Raw genomic sequence first — 16,804 nt, forward strand, 5'->3', positions numbered from 1 at the left:
AATTTCTGGCAATTGAAGATTTCAGTGTTTGGATTTAGGTATGTCGGATTTTGTAAATGACAGAATTTTGTAAATGACACTATGGAAATTATAAAATAACACTTATTTTGGTGGAAATTAAACTCGGAAATTTGATGCAGCAATTTCCACGATTTTTTATGCATATCATTTAATAAATTCCGCTTAAGTTATCCAAACAAGGGAATGATCAATTTCTCCTTTTAAATTCCCAACTTTTGGCTAAATTCCAAATTATTTTTCCTCATCCAAACGGAGGATAATTTCTGATTACTTATCAATCTTAACAAAGGACAAGACAATTGAAAGACTCATCATGCTCGTGAAAGAAGAACATGAACAGCTTTTGACATGATTTAAATGCCGATTGGGTCCCAAAAACAATCAACACCAGACAATTAACCGGATTAAGTACAACATGTTTGAACTTAACAACACTGTGATGGTCAATGGTAGGAAAAACAAGGGCACTTTTTAATCCAGTTCAATGGATGCAAAATTGGCTTTTTAAAGGTTTTTTTTTTTTACTTTTTATAAGCCAGGCATGTTCAATTTTGTTAAAGTTTGTTGCCTTCTCTTTCTGTCCAATTGAAAAGCAACCCATTTTTCCAATACAAAGAGAAAAAAAAAAAAAAAAAAAAGAGAACAAATTATACAAGAATCCTATAGTGAGGGCGTTATAACACCCTTAGATGACACTCCATCTCTTTAACCTTTGGATTAAGAGATACTAACCTCTCCGCACGTGCTTCAACGCATGTGATATGCTTTTTTAAAAAAAATTAAAATTTATTTTAGGATTAAAAAAGATAATGGGTAGTTGTATTCCATAAAAATATGATTCATTATCTTATTTTTCTTTTAATTTTAATTTTTTTTAATATGAAAAAGTGTGAATTTATCATATTATCCTCATTTAATTAATAATTTCAATTCTTAGGGGGGTGTATCCAATTCTAACTTTGAAAGACTTTTTTTAAGTGAGTGACTTTCCTAGAGTTGACAGATTCTTAATGACTTTTACATACTTTATAAAGTTAAGTGACAAACTTTCATACACTTTTGTCATAGAGTTTTATAGACTTTTAAATACTTATTTTTATATTTATTAATATGTTGAATTTATCTTAAATATGTTGAATTAACTAGTCAGCATACATGGAACAAAAAATTAGAAGAAAAAAAAAAAAAACAAGTTTGTGACAAGGCATTTCTGATCTCCCAATGCACTTGTCTTCAAAGATAGACAAAATACAAAATGGAAAGATTGCATCAATTCAAACAAATTACTTGCTTCGCCTCTGTGATCATAATTTACTTCATTTTCAAGAATACATTAGTTGGTTGAGGAATTTTATCATTGGGATGGGATTAACGTGATTGAATCCATTGAGAGGCCAATTCTGTGATAATCAACCAGCTATATTTTTCGCAAAGAACAACAAGAGATCTGACGATATCAAGCACATTAATGTCAAATACTTGTTGGTAAGAGAGAAAGTAAAGAATGTCAAACTCGTGTTGATTATATCAGTACTGATGACATGTTAGTTGACCCATTGCGAATCAATGTTTAAGAAACATGTAGCGGCTATGGGTTTAGTTCCAGACTTTGATGCCGCGAGCTAGTGAAGTTTTGATTTTGTTTTCATGTTTTAGCTAATTTATTTTCTCTTGTTAAAACTGTTGCATATACACAAGGTTGATTGTTTATTTATGCAATGAGGTATTTTTATTTCGAATTTCAATTTCTCATTGTGGTTGTGTTATTGTATTTCGATATCATGTTGATGCAAATGGTCATGTGTTTGTTGCTCTTAGAGCAATGGAAAGTTTACTGAAATCTCTCGGAGGACCAAATACATGTTGCTATTAGTGGAGTGTGTGTTCCCATTTGTTATAGTAAGCTATATGGTTTGTTTCTATCTTCTTAGCTCCCCAATACAAATAAAGTCTGGTGTAAATTAGCAAGACTTTTGGTTGTAAGAATTAGCTTTAAAAGTATTGAAAATTCATTTATTTAACAAAGTTTTTAAAAGTCATTAACATTTTGGATATCTCAAAACTTTTAAATACTCTTTAAAACTCACAATTGAATACAACTAAACTTTTAAAGACTATTTAAAAGTCACAATTGAATACCTTCAGACTTTTAAACTCATTAAAAGTCACTAAAAGTTAGAATTGGATACAGCCCCCCTTAATGTTTGAATTAACCAATGACATTTTCTAATACTTCGAATGTTTTACCATGCTCTGTCTTTTGCTTTATATATATAGATGATGACTCACAAATTATAATTTGGTTCTGGGTTGGTCTGTCATTGCCTGCAATTCAAGCCCAATACAGCCCATTTCTCAATAATGGATCCAACATAAGATCAGGCCCAAGTCCGTGCACAAAGTTCAGTTTGAGTCCAAATTTCAAACACTTCATGGCTTTTTTCGCGGCATTTAACTGTCTTCTCTCCTTCTTCAGGCGTGGTTTCTTTCATATTTTCCGTACCCAACAAATTTGTCGGCAAGCTTGTGATCTAGCTTCCTAATTCTTACTTATTACGTTTGTTATTGCCGATCAAGCCGTCTGAAATGGTTGAATGTTCGGGTCATATGTGAAAGCAATAAAAGTGCACGCCATGTGTTTGATGTTTTGCCGTAGCGGAGTCGTGGTCCTTTTACCGATGATGCCTTATGGAAGAAGAAAAAGAGAAAATGGTGGATGTAGTTTTAGTTTTGGAGTGCCAACTTGAAAGGTTATTTGGAGGTTGTTCTTTTCCAGGTGACAATGGCCTGTCGACATGTATAGAAGTATGTATGGTGTAAGCATGTAAGTGCACCATAAAGACATTCCCATGCAATTAAGTTCCAAATCATTTTCCAAATTAGTTAAAGAACTTGATGAAAAGATTGAGCAAAGCCTGATCTTACCACCAACTTGCCAGAGTGACAATGACATACAATACACAAACTTTCTTTTATTCAAATATCTCTTCGACCCACTTTAAGGAAGCCAGAACCTGCTAGCTAGACTAGACTACTTTCAAGGGTAGGGAGAATACAGAGGAGAGAGGAGAGACTAGTGGTGGTGGAAGCTTAAATAATAGATATGACAGAGCATACTGTTTGGATGAGAGTGAGTATGAGGAGAACACTAGCTGCGATGACAGAAACAGTCGACCACGGTGTGTTAAAATAATTTTGCCTCAAATTTGCCATCCATTTGTGCCTGCGAGTTCTGCAGTAGATGTTCAGCTCATCACACAGAGTAGCATAATAGTGGTTGCTAACAAGGAGCCCACTGCCAAGGTTATTGAGCAAAGTAGATACCCCACTGTTCTCACCTATCCAATTTTGAACAATGCCATGCTCAACAAGCAGCTCCACATCCTTTGATGAAGTCGCCAAACGCTTCATGAGGAAAACATAATTAGTTAGGTAATTCATGTTCTTGCAGTGACATTGTTCGAAAGCCAGGAGATTTCTGAATACCAGCTCTGTCGAATCCGATACTATTAACTTTGGAATTTCCAGAACCCCACTAGAGAATTTTATGTCAAACAGACTTTTGCTTGTTCCCACATTAAACTTGACTCCGGCCTGATGTAGCTCTGCCATGTTGGGTGTCGTGGGAGATTTAAGTTTCCCTCCAGGTTTTGGTTCCATTGGTTGACACAAAATTCTCATAAAATCAACAAAATGTTTTACCTCTACTCCAGGAACAAAAATTCTGTCCAAGTCGTCTTTTGTTCCCTCTCTATATATTGCAGCTTTGAACGAATAGAAAGAAACAAATATTAGCGAAAATTTCCTACTAGCAGGAGGGAAAAGTTTATCAGGGTCAAAAAGATCCTCAAGAATGAAGAATGGCAGCTGATTTTCAAGCATCTGCAAGTCAGGCGATACATCATGTTTCATCCAGGGTTTATCAAACATGTAGTCATTTTCATCTCGAAATTCGAGAAAACACTTCCTCAGTAAGAACTCAATGATGAAGGCGGCATCCACTAGAACGATTCTTATTAATTGATCACTGTCGAACTCAATAGAATCTGCATAATAACTGCGCAACCTTGCTTCTTGATCCTTTATTTTGTTTATATAATCATTCAAGCTTACTTGGGTTCGACGTAGAAAATCCGCTAGATACCTCTTTTTGAACTCTTCCATGGCCTTTAAGTGTTCCTTGCCATGGTGAAGTGGGCCTATAGAGACTACTTGAGGTGTGTAGGCGTTTTCGTTTCCTCGCCGTAGTCGCTCAGGAACTCTGTAGATACAACGCAATTGGGGCAGGGGAGACAAGTTGGCCAACTCTTGGCTCATCGAAGTTTCCAAAGGATTGTGCTGGTTTTCTATGTCATAATTTGGAGCTTCACTTCTTCCTTCATTTTTCCTCCTCATCATCATGTACTAAAACCAGAATCAACAAATATTACATTTAGTTGATGAGAGCAAGCAGGAAAGGGAACTGAAATCAAAATCTTGTATTGCTAGGTATTGCTAGGTGTTGTCTTAGGTTCGAACCTCTATAGCAACTTGGTAGTGTGTGTGAAACACCCCTCCCTTTGTCGTTTAAATTATCGGTTTGCTTGTATTAATAAAATGGGTAAACCAAAAAAAAAAAGAAGATAAAATTATAAATAGAACAAAACACATATTAAACCCTGACTGTTAATAAGGGATCCAACATAAATTCCAGCCCAAGCCCATTAATAAAGTCCCTGAAAACGGTTGGACCCAATTTCAAACACGTTAATACGTTATAGGTTTTTTCCCGGCAAACCGTTAGTCTCCTCCTTCAGCTTTACACGAGTGGCATGGTCTCTTTCGTCATTTTCTGTACCCAATAGAAGTGTAGGCAAGCTTTTGATCTTGGCTCTCCTATGCTTGCATCTTACCTTTGTTATTGCCGAGTAAGCCGTCTCCAATTGTTGGTCGTTCAGTTCATATGTGAAAGCAACAAATTGCACGCCATATGTTCGATGTATTGCCTTACCGAATTCAAGGCCCTTTTACTATTGCAGTTTTAACTTCTTCTTTTTTGGTCGGAACAGTTTTAACTTCGGAGCGTCGACTTGAAGGGTTATTTGAGGTTTTTTTTTTCCAGGTCACAATGGCCTGTAGACATGTAGACAGGTTAATACATGGTGCAAAGCATCTAATGGCTAGGCGAAAGGGAGCTGTCCATTTGAATGGGATGCTATATCATTGCTCAGAGGAGTCTCATGGAGAGCCTATGCCCCGAGAATGGTATCAAAAGGAATTCCCAAGTTAACAAAACTAACCCAATCGTTAAAAAATGTCGATTTGGTTGATGGAAGGCTTGTTAACATCAGCGATGGTTCGATTATCATGGATGACCTTATTGAACACAGAATGCTTGCTTTCAAGTCACTTGCCAGGGAATTTATTGGGTCTCCATTAGTTCAGCAAACGTTAAAGAATGACGTCGTGGCATTGTCAGGTGGTAGAATCTGTAATCAATTTTTGTGTTTCACTAAACCAAATGAAAGAGAGCCCATGGTTGTAAAAACACTCTCCGTAGTAAGTGGCTTTCTGAACATTTCCGCTCAAGAAAGACAGTGCGTGTTACAATATCTCCACAGATTACACAGCACCGCATATGGACTGGGACGCTTGAGGAGGTACTCAATGGATTGAAATCCGAGTTGGAATATTTAGATCATCGGTGCCCAAGCAAAGGGACGAAGATGGGACAGCAGATAGTTGCTAGCTGTCTGAAGTTCTTGGCTGACACATCCACATCCATTTCATATGAACATGATAGCTCTTCATGGACGCGCCTATCGCCTGCAAAAGTTACAGACTCTTCTGGTTTGCAAAAATGGGAAGATGTTCTCGAGATGTTCAACGACCTCATTGATTGTTTGAAAAATGAAAGGGAGTTACTTCTTTACATAGCGAAGCTTGAGGTCTTGAAAGAGGGGCTGTCTCAAATCCAGGATGTGTTGACTGATCGAAGCATAGGACACAAGGTAGTTCGGCATCAAGAAAGCCTAGTGCAGAAGAAGCTGACGAAGACATTGGGTCATTCGTCCAAGTGCCTGTTCACACTTTTGTTATATTACCTCTTTGGGCATGTTAGAGATATTGAAGTGGACGTACGTGGCAGGGTTTATCGCAGTGGTAGTGAGAACAATTTCTGCTTGTGCATGGGAAGGATTGTGACTTCAGATGAGAAGGAGATGGTTTGGAGTGGGGTGAGGCAGTTGGACAGGGCTCTTGGGCTTTTCCAGTTTGTATGGGAAACAGCAGGGATGAAAGGAGCTTTACAACTGCAAGGGCATATATGGTGCGTAGGGGCTGAAGGCAGAACACTTACATATAGAGGAAACACATTTTTTGTCCATGGGATTCATGTTTGACAAACACTTGGCTTAGAATATGAGTTCAAATTTCAAAACCCAATTTTTATTTTTATTTTTTTTCGAAATCAGGACCAGTGTGGAGAACTAGCAAGGATTGGAGAAACAGATTTTTGGGCGTCACTTGACAACAGATTGTTGATTGCTCAAATGTGTAGAATTGGCCATCATAAATGTCAAAATGATTTATCAATTGGGGTTTGTTTAGAAACGTTTATGATTTTCAATATACAGAAGACAAAGAACATAAACCTTTCTAAGCAAATCACAATTCTCAGTGCATGCTCTGTTCTTCCATGGCTTGCAAACCTTCTCTGCCCTGGTGAAGTGGATCGATGGAGATGGTATATACATAACATAACAAAATCAAGGTCAAGGCGATCAAGGTCTACTCCCCGCAATATAGTTTAATGATGTCAATGGTCTATCTTAAATAAAGGCACCGATAAATTAGACAGTTTGGATCATGAAACGTATATAACAAACTAAAGCTTCAAGAAAAAGGGTGTAGAAAAATAGCAATTAGAAGTATGGAACCAAAAGAAATTATTAACTCAAAACTAAAAAGAGATGGAAGTGATTAAAACACACCTCCAAAGCTTCTTTTGCCTCTGGTAGCTGACTGGAAAAGTTCAATGCAGATAGTTTGAGGCAGAACTTTCTCCTATTAATAGCACAATCATGAGCTATATGTAAGAACACTTAATCAGCAATGAGGGGTGGAAATAATGAACACAGAGAAACAAAGCGTCCAACTGTCTTAAAAGAAGGCATGATGTCATGGGTAAAGTTATACAACCAGCCAAAACGTGAATCATATGATGTACGAACCAATAATTCAATTCTTATTATGGAATCCAATGAAATATTTCAACTCATACAAATTTAATAATTTCAAGTGCATTAAATGTATAAATAAAATGGTATCAAGTGAGCTATGAACCCTCAATTATTGAAGGTGCGCAGGAGACCCTCAAGTGAGATAAAAACTTCTAAAAAGACATTAATATTGTATTCTTTATTCTATAAAGTATTGGACATGATTAATAGGCACTACTAGAAAATCTCCATATAAACCATTGATACACCCATGGTTTATACTAATGTGAACCACGCACAAACCTGTGGCCAAAGAGTATTGGTCATATGTTTATGTCACATGACATGACAGTGGTCCAAGCATAATATTGTCATTCATTATTCCCCACGAGCTAGGGCCCACCCATACTCAACCACTCTGTATGTAGCTCTTCGAGAATATAAGAAGAAATATTTTTTATTCAACATGGACGCAGAAACTGCAAACTTCTTAAAAAAATTATAATGAAAATTAATTCAGATACCAAAATAAATAAATTTTTGTTACAATCATACTAAATATTAATCAAGTATGAATTAATGGATTTGTTCTTCTTGTTGTTTTGAAGACCAACAAAAAAATGAAAAAAAAGTAGTGAATGCTTATAACTCTGGTAAAATAAGAGTGACGTGGACATCAGATGATACGTCGTATTGAAGATTTTTGAAGATTCTTTATTTGGGTTTCTTTCAAGATGAAAACCATATTTTCCACAACCACAACTGGCAGACAATCTGTGGCTGTTCATCACAATTAGGAGAGAATGAAGAAGACAGAAAATGGAGTAATGTATGTTACCAGCAATCCACGGCAAACTGACGTCTGCAAGCTTTCGTAATATAACAAGGATGGGGAGGCTCCGCAATACTTATCACCTTAGCCACCACCTACACCACAAGACCAATACGTGTAGGCAGGGCCGGCCCTGACATTTTGGTGGCCCATGGCCAAAAATTAAATGAGGCCCTTAGTATATATGTTTTATTTTTAATTTGCTCATTCATTTTTCTTTTTATGGCAAAGCCCCATAAAACGATTAAGCCTGAAAAGTACATGATCCATAAACAACCTGCTTAAATAGAATAATTTCATTCAACTAACAACAACAAAAAACCAGAAGTACATGATCCATAAACAACAAAAATCATATTTAACTTCAATTCAACAAAACAAAACAAAAGATCTTAAATGGCTTAGTGGCTCTTCAATAGGGCTTAGTTCTCAAGTGGCTCAATTGTACACAAACAGCAGCTTTGACCTCCACTCTATCATCTACAAATCAAAAAACAAAAGCTGTAACATTAAAAATACAAACAATCACTGAAAAATTCTTGATCTTCTAGCATTTTGAGAAGCAAAATCATCAATAACCTCTTCAAAATCAATATTTTCCAACATATTCTTTTCAATACATAAGATTGCCAATCCATTTAACCTTTCTTGTGACATAGTTGATCGCAAATAAGATTTTATCAATTTCAATTTTGAAAAACTTCTTTCTGCAGATGCCACAGTTACAGGCAGAGTCAATATAATTCTATAAGCAATTGAGACATTTGGAAAACAATCCACAACTTTTACAAACTCAAGAACTTCAATGGCTGTCTTTGTCTCTTTCGGTAAATACATTTGTAACACTTCCAATTCAGAAAACAAATCATCAGCATTAATATCAGATTCATTATCATGTGTTAAAGCAACTTCAAGATTTCTACAACATTCACGCAATCTAATATAATTCATTTGAAATAAATTCTTAGGATCAAACAAAAAACCAAAAATGCCTTCAAATATTTCTAATTGTTCAAACCTACTCCTCAAAGAAGAAATTGCAGCATCAACTACAACAAGAAAATAATTAACCCTAAAAGATTCTTCAGCATATTGAAATATCTCTTTATGGTAATTTTCATCAAATTGTTTTTTTCTTCGACTTTGACGTTTTTCAGGAAATATAGGGTCAATTTCCATCTTTGATGCAATCTCTTTAGCAGAAAGTAGGGCCAATGTGAACCCATTTTCCCTATAGTCCACAAAATAAGAGACCAGCCCCTTCAAGTGTAGTATTGCAACATCAATTTGCATATCTCCAGATTGCAATTTTTGGCTAACCAAGTCAATTTTTTTCAAAATGTTATGCCATATACTCATGCCCAACAAAAATTCAAAATTTTCAAGTTCATGTGTAGCTAAAGATTCAGCTTCACTCTTTGTTTTTGCATCTTCACTAACCCTAGACAATTCAAACAGAGCTTCTCTTATATCATCAGTTTGGGTTATTATGGCTTTAACACTATTAATATGACTTTCCCATCTTGTTGTTGACAATGGTTTAAGAGTTAATCCATGGACATGATCTTGAAAAATTTTCCACCTCTTTGTAGAACTAGCAAATAGAGTATACATGCGTTGCACAACACCAAAAAATGACACAGCTTTAACACAAGAGTTTGCCATATCACAAACTGTTAAATTAAGAGAATGACAAGCACATGGCATATAAAATGCCCTAGGATTTATTTTTAGAAACCTTGTTTGCACACCATTGTTTTTCCCCTTCATGTTAGCTCCATTATCATAACCTTGGCCCCTTACATTATTAATATCAAGTTCAAGACACTTTAATACAACCTGTAACTCATTAAAAAGCCCACATCCAGATGTATCATCCACTTTTAAGAACTCTAAAAAATATTCTTCTACCTTTATGGGAGCATTTGACACATCTACACATCGAATTATTAAAGTCATTTGCTCATGGTTACTTACATCCGGAGTACAATCAAGTATTACAGAAAAATATTTTGCCTCTTTGATTTTTTCAATTATAGCACTTCTAACCTTGGAGCCTAACATACCAATAAACTCATTTTGAATTTTATGACTAAGATAGTGACAATGAATCTCATTATTTTGAAAACGTCTAAAATGCTCTTGCAATACTAAATCAAATTCTGCAATTAATTCAAGCAGCCCCAAAAAGTTACCATTATTATCTTGGTAAATTTTCTCATTCTCTCCACGAAAAGCTAAATTTCTTTTAGCAAGACATCTCACAACAGAAATTATTCTTACTAAAACCAATTTCCAATGTTCCTTCTCTTTTTTCATTTGCACTAGTAGCTCTTTATCAATTGTTTCATTCTTTTTCAATCTAATTTGCATGTCAATCCAAGTTCTCATGTTATTGATATGCTCACTACTAGTTTCATGTTGTTTAAGCCTCTCACTTAAACGTTTCCAGTCATTAAGCCCTTCATTTGCCAACAAACTTTTCATTTTCACAGATTTAAACAACTTACAACAAAAACAATATACTTTGTCCACATCTTTTGAGTACACTAGCCATTTTCTATCTTGACCCTCCCCATTTGATAACTTTCTTGTATAATAAGAGTATGGAAAATGCCTAGAGAGCCCATCCACAGGAAACTTGAGATTACTTTCTCTTACAGGACCCTTTTCTACTAAAATATCCTTCGTTTTGTTATCAATGTTATCCCAAATTCTTGGATCATAGATATTCAAAGCATTCTCTCTCATTTCTTCTTGATTATTTTCATTCTCAATGAGGGCATCAACCTCTTCATTTCCTATCATTTCTTCTTCCTGACCAATTGGTTGTTGTGATTCATGAACTAATTCATTAGATGGATCTTCAATTGAAGAACTAGTTTTAAAAAACTTATCAAGAGCTCCTCTTTGAGTTTGAATCATTTTTTCTATTTTTTTCATTTTATTTCTTTTTTGACTTCCAGATTCATACTTCCTAATCATTTTTTACTGCAACTCTTAAATCTAGAAAGTGACAGACAACAAATGAACAAAATAAACACACCACACCAAACACAACCTGGTTTATGCTTAAGTTGTATAAAAAGCTTGAATCTTGCAGAGCTTTAACTTCAATTGATCTATATTGCACATCTGCAATGATATAAAAAATATGTATAAGGATATGTATAAAGAATTCAAATTTGTATAATTGACGACCTCATCCTAAAGAATTCAAATCTGTAGAATTCAAATCCTAAAAACATACAATTCAATATAAAAAAAAATATGTATAAAGATAATGGAAAGAATTCAAATATAGGGTTATTATTGACGAACCTCATCCTCACTCAGATAATCTTTCAGGGTCTTTCTTCTGTACAGAAATCGTGTAGTGTAGAAGAAAGAAATCTACAAATCTTTCTTTGGATGGATAGATCAATTCAAAGACAAAGATAAAAGAGGGATGAGAGAAAAACTGGAAATAATATATTAAAGAGAGCTTTTGGATGCTGAAAAGTTTTTTTATGAGAAAAGAGAGAGGAGAACACGTTGGGAAAGGGAAAGATCTTTTGGATGCTGAAAAGTCTAAAGTTTTTAATGAGAAAAGAGAGGAGAAGACGTTAATTGGGAAAGGGAAAGATCTTTTGGATACTGAAAAGTTTTTTTATGAGAAAAGAGGTAGCGTGTTGGAAATAGGAAAGATCGCTTTGGAAGCTGGAAATAAGAATATGTGTGTTTTTTTTTTTTTTTTAAATTTATTTAAAACATGGGCTCCTGTAATATTTAAAAAAAAATTTGGGGCCCCAAAAATCAGAGGCCTATGGCCGTCGCCCTCGGCGCCCAGGCCCAAGGCCGGCCCTGCGTGTAGGCCAGGAGGCTTTCCAATTTTAATATATATATATATATATGGATTGAAAAAATAAAATAAAAATTAATTTATTATCATATTATAAAGGACTTCTTAAATTTAGGTCCAAAACGATTAGCTGCCACTGGATTTAGTTCACACGTTTTTTGTTTTAGATGTAGGTCATTTGATATTTATTACTTTTTTTGCTGTGTCAATTTTACCCTTGAGATAAATAAGGAAAACACATTGAAAATCAAAATTTAATGCATTATTTCCTTGTAATTGAATTCCATAATTTAAAATTTTAATTCTTTCCTTGATAATATTTACATGGATAAAATACAATTTAATCAATGAAATATAAAGACCCACATATTATACCAATTATTTAGGTAAGCACCGACATGAAATTATGTACTTAACATACGGGTAAATAGTGTTATTATTAGCAATGGAAAAAACTTAGTGATAAATCATGTTACCTATAAATCAGGAATACCTATAAGTAAGGAACATAAATTAGAAGATTACCTATAAGTTAAATACAAAAATAGAAAAATTTCTTTTACACCATGAAATTCAATTAGGTTTATTCTACGACCTTATACTCGATCTTCTAAGTCAACACATACTAGGTATTTATTTTATATCAACGAGTACGATGGTCCATATAAGTATTCTAATAATTCACTCCAGTTGCAGGCCCCAATAATTTAGAAGGGCCGATGGTCTTTAATTTGATGAAAGCTTCTATCTACTGACCTTGTTATATGAGCTATGCAATGGTGATGGTGTTACATGACGTCAGAATGTCGTAGGGAAAAATATGATAGTCAAGGTTTCTTATTAATGTTTAATGAGCACATAAATTATCATGTTTATTATCCCTAAATATATTTGTTAGTAATTGATTTTCTTACAATTTTAGTTAATTAGGAATGTTTTTCACTTATTCACTTGCTTACATACCCATTACATAATTGATGATGATTTCATTATTTTATCTTAAGGTTGAAGAATTATCAAAGGGAGACTTGGTGGCATTAAACAATTTGTAGTTGGGAATGACCAAATGAATGATGAAGAATTAGTGCCACACCAAGGCATAAAAGAAAGGAAAAGAAGCAATGGATGGAGCAACCAATGAAACAAAAAGATGAAGAATTTGGAGAATGGAGTCATCAACACTATGGAATAAGTAAAGGAAGCAAATTGGCAATTGGTTTGATGGCAAGTGGAAGACATATTAAATTCATGAATGGAGGGATTTGATGAATTTAGAATTGCTCACATTCTCCTATAAATAGGAGGAGCTATGACATTGTAAAAACACACCAAGCTCCACAACTCTTGAGCTTTCTCTCTTCCCTCCATCTTTCTAAGTTTTAATTTATGTTTTTAGTTTTATTTTATTATGGGGAACTAACTCCCTAGCTAAGGCTAGGGAGAAAGCTTTTAATATAAGTGTGTAATTTTTATTGGTTTGATCCAAACTTAAGCTTTAATGTGAATTTGTAGTTTTTGTTCAAATGGAATTTGTAGTTTTCTTTTTTATTAATTGATGAATGTTTGATAATCTATTTCATGGGTTCAATCATGTTTTTCCCATTGTGTAGTAAAAACTTTCATGCTTTTAAAAGAGAAGAGAATTACTAAAGATTAATAGAATTTTGATGAAGATTATTTTTTGATAGTTTGTTGCCAATGGTACAAGTTATGCTTAGAATACTTCTAAAGGAAATTAAAAAGAGCTTTAATTATTTTGAACAACTACAATGGAAAATATTTTGTGGATCAAATTATTAAGAGTTGCATGCTTATGTTAAAAGTGGAAACCCAATGCCTTAGTGTTTTAATCAATTGAATTTTCTCTAAATCAAATCTTGCATAAATCTACTTTTCAATCATAATTGTTCTTTTTCAGCTCTGTTATCTTTACACCGCTCTCTGTGGATACGACACTCGGACTTCTGAGCTATACTACTATACGATACCTTCCCTTGGGTTTTGCAAAGTGGTGCGAACAATGTTAATAAGAGCATTTCCAGCAGTTGCCTCTTGCCATGGCAGGGGGGGGGGCTAGGGCAGCCACTATTCACGTGAATAGTGGCTGCCCTAGCAAAAAGCAATGTTGGTTTCCAGCAGTTGCCCTAGTTTAGGGCAAACACTATTTATTTTTTTTGTTTTTTTTTTCCACATATTTGTTTACCTAAACAATTAATTTGGACAATATTTTTTAATTTTTTTTTTGGTGTGGGAAGTGAAAAATATGATTAAGTATTTATTTAAAAAAAAATTGAATTTTTTTGTTTTTGTTTTCGATTTTTTTTTAATATTTTTTTGTTGCTAACGTCAACCTCCCTCGTTTATGGGGCTGAACCTGCCTTCGGGCTAGCCCTTCTTCGTGGCCCCCACATGGAACTTGGGCCAGCCTTAGCTGCTGGAGCCCGTTTTCCTCCCAAACCCCCTAGCCTGGGTCCAAAACCCTCTGCTGGACTTGCTCTAAAGGCATAGCCAAAAACTTGTAGCTCCAGTAATTAAGAGTAGTTACCCATGCACTTGAGATTTTGTGTTTGAATCCCCTCTCCCCTAAGAGCAAGTCCACCCATAAAGGCTAAGGCAAGGCTAAGGCAAGGCAAGGGCTGCCACTATTCACGTGAATAGTGGCAGCCTTGCCTTAGTTGGTTCCACCCTTGGAAGGCTAAGACAATGGCAAATACTATTCACATGAGATATGAATAGATAAATTTGTATAGAGTTTTTAGTGTGGGAAGTAAAGAATATGCCTAGGTATTTATTAAATTTTTTTTTGGAATTTTTGGTATTTTTTTTCCTTTTTTTTCCTTTTTTTTTTCAATATTTTTTGGTTGCTGACGTCATTATGACGTCAGCATTGCATCACCCTGCCCAGGCAAGATCTGCCCGTGGGCTTGCCCAGTTTGATGGGACCCATCATTTGCCCGGGCCATTTTTCTTCCGCTGGAGCATCTTTGGGCTGCCTTGGGGGGCCTTTTGCCCAGTCTTGTGCCAAGGCTGGAGATGCTCTAATATTGCTTATATAAAAATAAAAACTTCTAAAAAGACATTAATATTGTATTCTATATTCTATAAAGTGTTGGACATGTTTTATATTGTTGACAACCCCCTAATACTTTGGTGGTGCCACTGACAAACCCGTGGTCAAAGAGTATTGGTTGCATGTCATATGAAAGTGGTCCAAGCATAGTGTTGTCATTCATTATTCCCCACAGCAACCAACATTTGTGGTCAATAAAGAGTTGGGGCCCACCTATACTCCACCACTCTATATGTAGCTCTTTGAGAATATAAAAGAAATATATATTTTTTATTCAACATGGACACATAAACTGTAGCTAAACTGCAAACTTCTTTAAAAAAATAATAAAAAATTAAATTTTTGTGACAATCATTCTTTTGTACAACTCTTGAGTATGTACGTATTTTACTAATTTGCAGTACAACCCATATATTGTAAAAGAAACCATCTCAATACCAATACGACAAATATGGGTAAAACTTCCTCAGTGACCTGAGCCAGCCGAAAAGCTAAAATGATGTAGAGAGAATCAGTCTCGAAAATAAATTTTCTATAACCCTCAACCGTCATAATTTTCCTAAAATCTAGTCCAAAGAAAACAATGACAAAAACTAGTCGCTATCCAAACTAAACACATAGAGTTTCTAGACTTTATTGAACAAATTAAACCAAAATTAAAAGGCTAAAGCAACGCTGACAAAAGGAAAACCCACCACCGCAAATCTTTCTTCGAAACATGATATAGAGAGCGCCACCAAGTTACTCTAGGGCCTCAACGCACCAATGAGCAGTGTATCTACCATGACTAAGCCGCAACACCTCAAAGAGTAGCCTCACAAGATGAGGTACAACCAAGCCAGTCTGAATATGAGATAAGATATCTGCCAAAAGAAGAGTAGATCGTCATGGGTCCACCAAAAGTTGGAGAACACCGAAGATCCAACGGGATCCAGAGGAAAACCTCTCGGATCTAAAGCTTTCTGTCTCTTTTTCTTTATCTCTCTCTTAGTGGCTAGTAAATCCACAATTTAAAATAAATCGATTGGTTTTCTTCAGTTATTCTAAAGCAATAAGTCACGAGTCTTACTCCAATTTGACATCTCACTTTACTCCCTAAATTTGAAGAGAATTTTGTGCTTACCATCACCACGGTCGGCGACTTGCAACTGTGCTTGCCCTTTGCTCAATTGACTATGACTTGCAGTCTTCGGTCGGAGAGATTGGTAGAGCTTACTTGCTCATTTAGTAGATGAAAATATAAGGTTACTGATTGCCTCCTTTTGTGGAAGGAGATACTCTTCCTTCCTACAAATCATGGTTTGACACATGTACAAAAATAATTCATCAAAAACACAAAATGAAAACTCTACACAAATGTCATATTGTCATTGATGGGAATGTAGGAATTCCTACTTACAAAGGAAGGAGGGAAAGTATTTTTCAAATATGATTTTCTCTCAATAATTAATGTATAGTACAAAGATGGGCTATATACAACAACTTTTTGTTTTATATAATTATGTAGGACGCGTTTTGCCGGATTGAATTAATGTCCCTTATCTACGAGACCTTATCTTGTTTCTTGGTTAAGTACAGGTAGGGTTGGCAATAGGTCGTCTCATGTCGAGTTCGTGTTGTGTCAGGATCATAGACGTGTCAAGAATGCTAACCCAACCCATTTAGTAAACATTTTGTATCAGGTTGACCCGCTAATTTCTTGTACGGGTTTCGAGTCGTGTATCGGGGTGACCTGCTGACAGGACCCGCCCCAGATTTCCTCGGAACCCGGGTCGGATCCCGCCTAAATATCCGGCATTCCGCAGATGCCGGGCCCATGTACTAAAACCCGAGACTTTCTA

The 16,804-nt window shown here is 35.3% G+C and overlaps 2 protein-coding genes and 1 pseudogene across 3 annotated transcripts; 1 reads left to right on the top strand and 2 right to left on the bottom strand.

Annotated features, from left to right (window-relative positions):
* Positions 1–2,877: 2,877 nt before the first annotated feature.
* LOC110769097 (UPF0481 protein At3g47200-like) lies at positions 2,878–7,271 on the bottom strand. Its single transcript, XM_088255716.1, has 2 exons — positions 6,993–7,271; positions 2,878–4,425 (listed from the first exon to the last, which is right to left on the bottom strand). The coding sequence occupies exon 2, from the start codon at positions 4,420–4,422 to the stop codon at positions 3,112–3,114; it is 1,311 nt and encodes a 436-aa protein (XP_088111842.1). The 5' UTR covers positions 4,423–4,425; positions 6,993–7,271; the 3' UTR covers positions 2,878–3,111.
* LOC148298024 (uncharacterized) lies at positions 4,432–6,503 on the top strand (annotated as a pseudogene).
* A 1,043-nt stretch (positions 7,272–8,314) lies between the features above and the next one.
* Positions 8,315–11,715, bottom strand: LOC148298025 (uncharacterized). Of its 2 annotated transcripts, XR_015836798.1 has the most exons (3): positions 11,374–11,715; positions 11,114–11,187; positions 8,315–8,532 (listed from the first exon to the last, which is right to left on the bottom strand). XR_015836798.1 is itself a non-coding variant. In XM_088255706.1 (2 exons), the coding sequence occupies exon 2, from the start codon at positions 11,035–11,037 to the stop codon at positions 8,578–8,580; it is 2,460 nt and encodes an 819-aa protein (XP_088111832.1). In that variant the 5' UTR covers positions 11,038–11,187; positions 11,374–11,712; the 3' UTR covers positions 8,315–8,577. The 2 variants fall into 2 exon arrangements, 1 of the variants encoding a protein (XP_088111832.1); XM_088255706.1 differs by having other exon boundaries at positions 8,315–11,187; positions 11,374–11,712.
* Between the last annotated feature and the right edge of the window lie 5,089 nt (positions 11,716–16,804).

This window comes from Prunus avium, chromosome 1, assembly GCF_965620075.1.
Source record: "Prunus avium chromosome 1, drPruAviu1.hap1.1, whole genome shotgun sequence".
Classification (NCBI taxonomy): Eukaryota; Viridiplantae; Streptophyta; class Magnoliopsida; order Rosales; family Rosaceae; genus Prunus; species Prunus avium.

Coding starts and splice junctions, on each gene's coding strand:
- LOC148298025 (XM_088255706.1), bottom strand. CDS start 11,037: ATGATTAGGAAGTATGAATCTGGAAGTCAAAAAAGAAATAAAATGAAA.
- LOC110769097 (XM_088255716.1), bottom strand. CDS start 4,422: ATGATGATGAGGAGGAAAAATGAAGGAAGAAGTGAAGCTCCAAATTAT.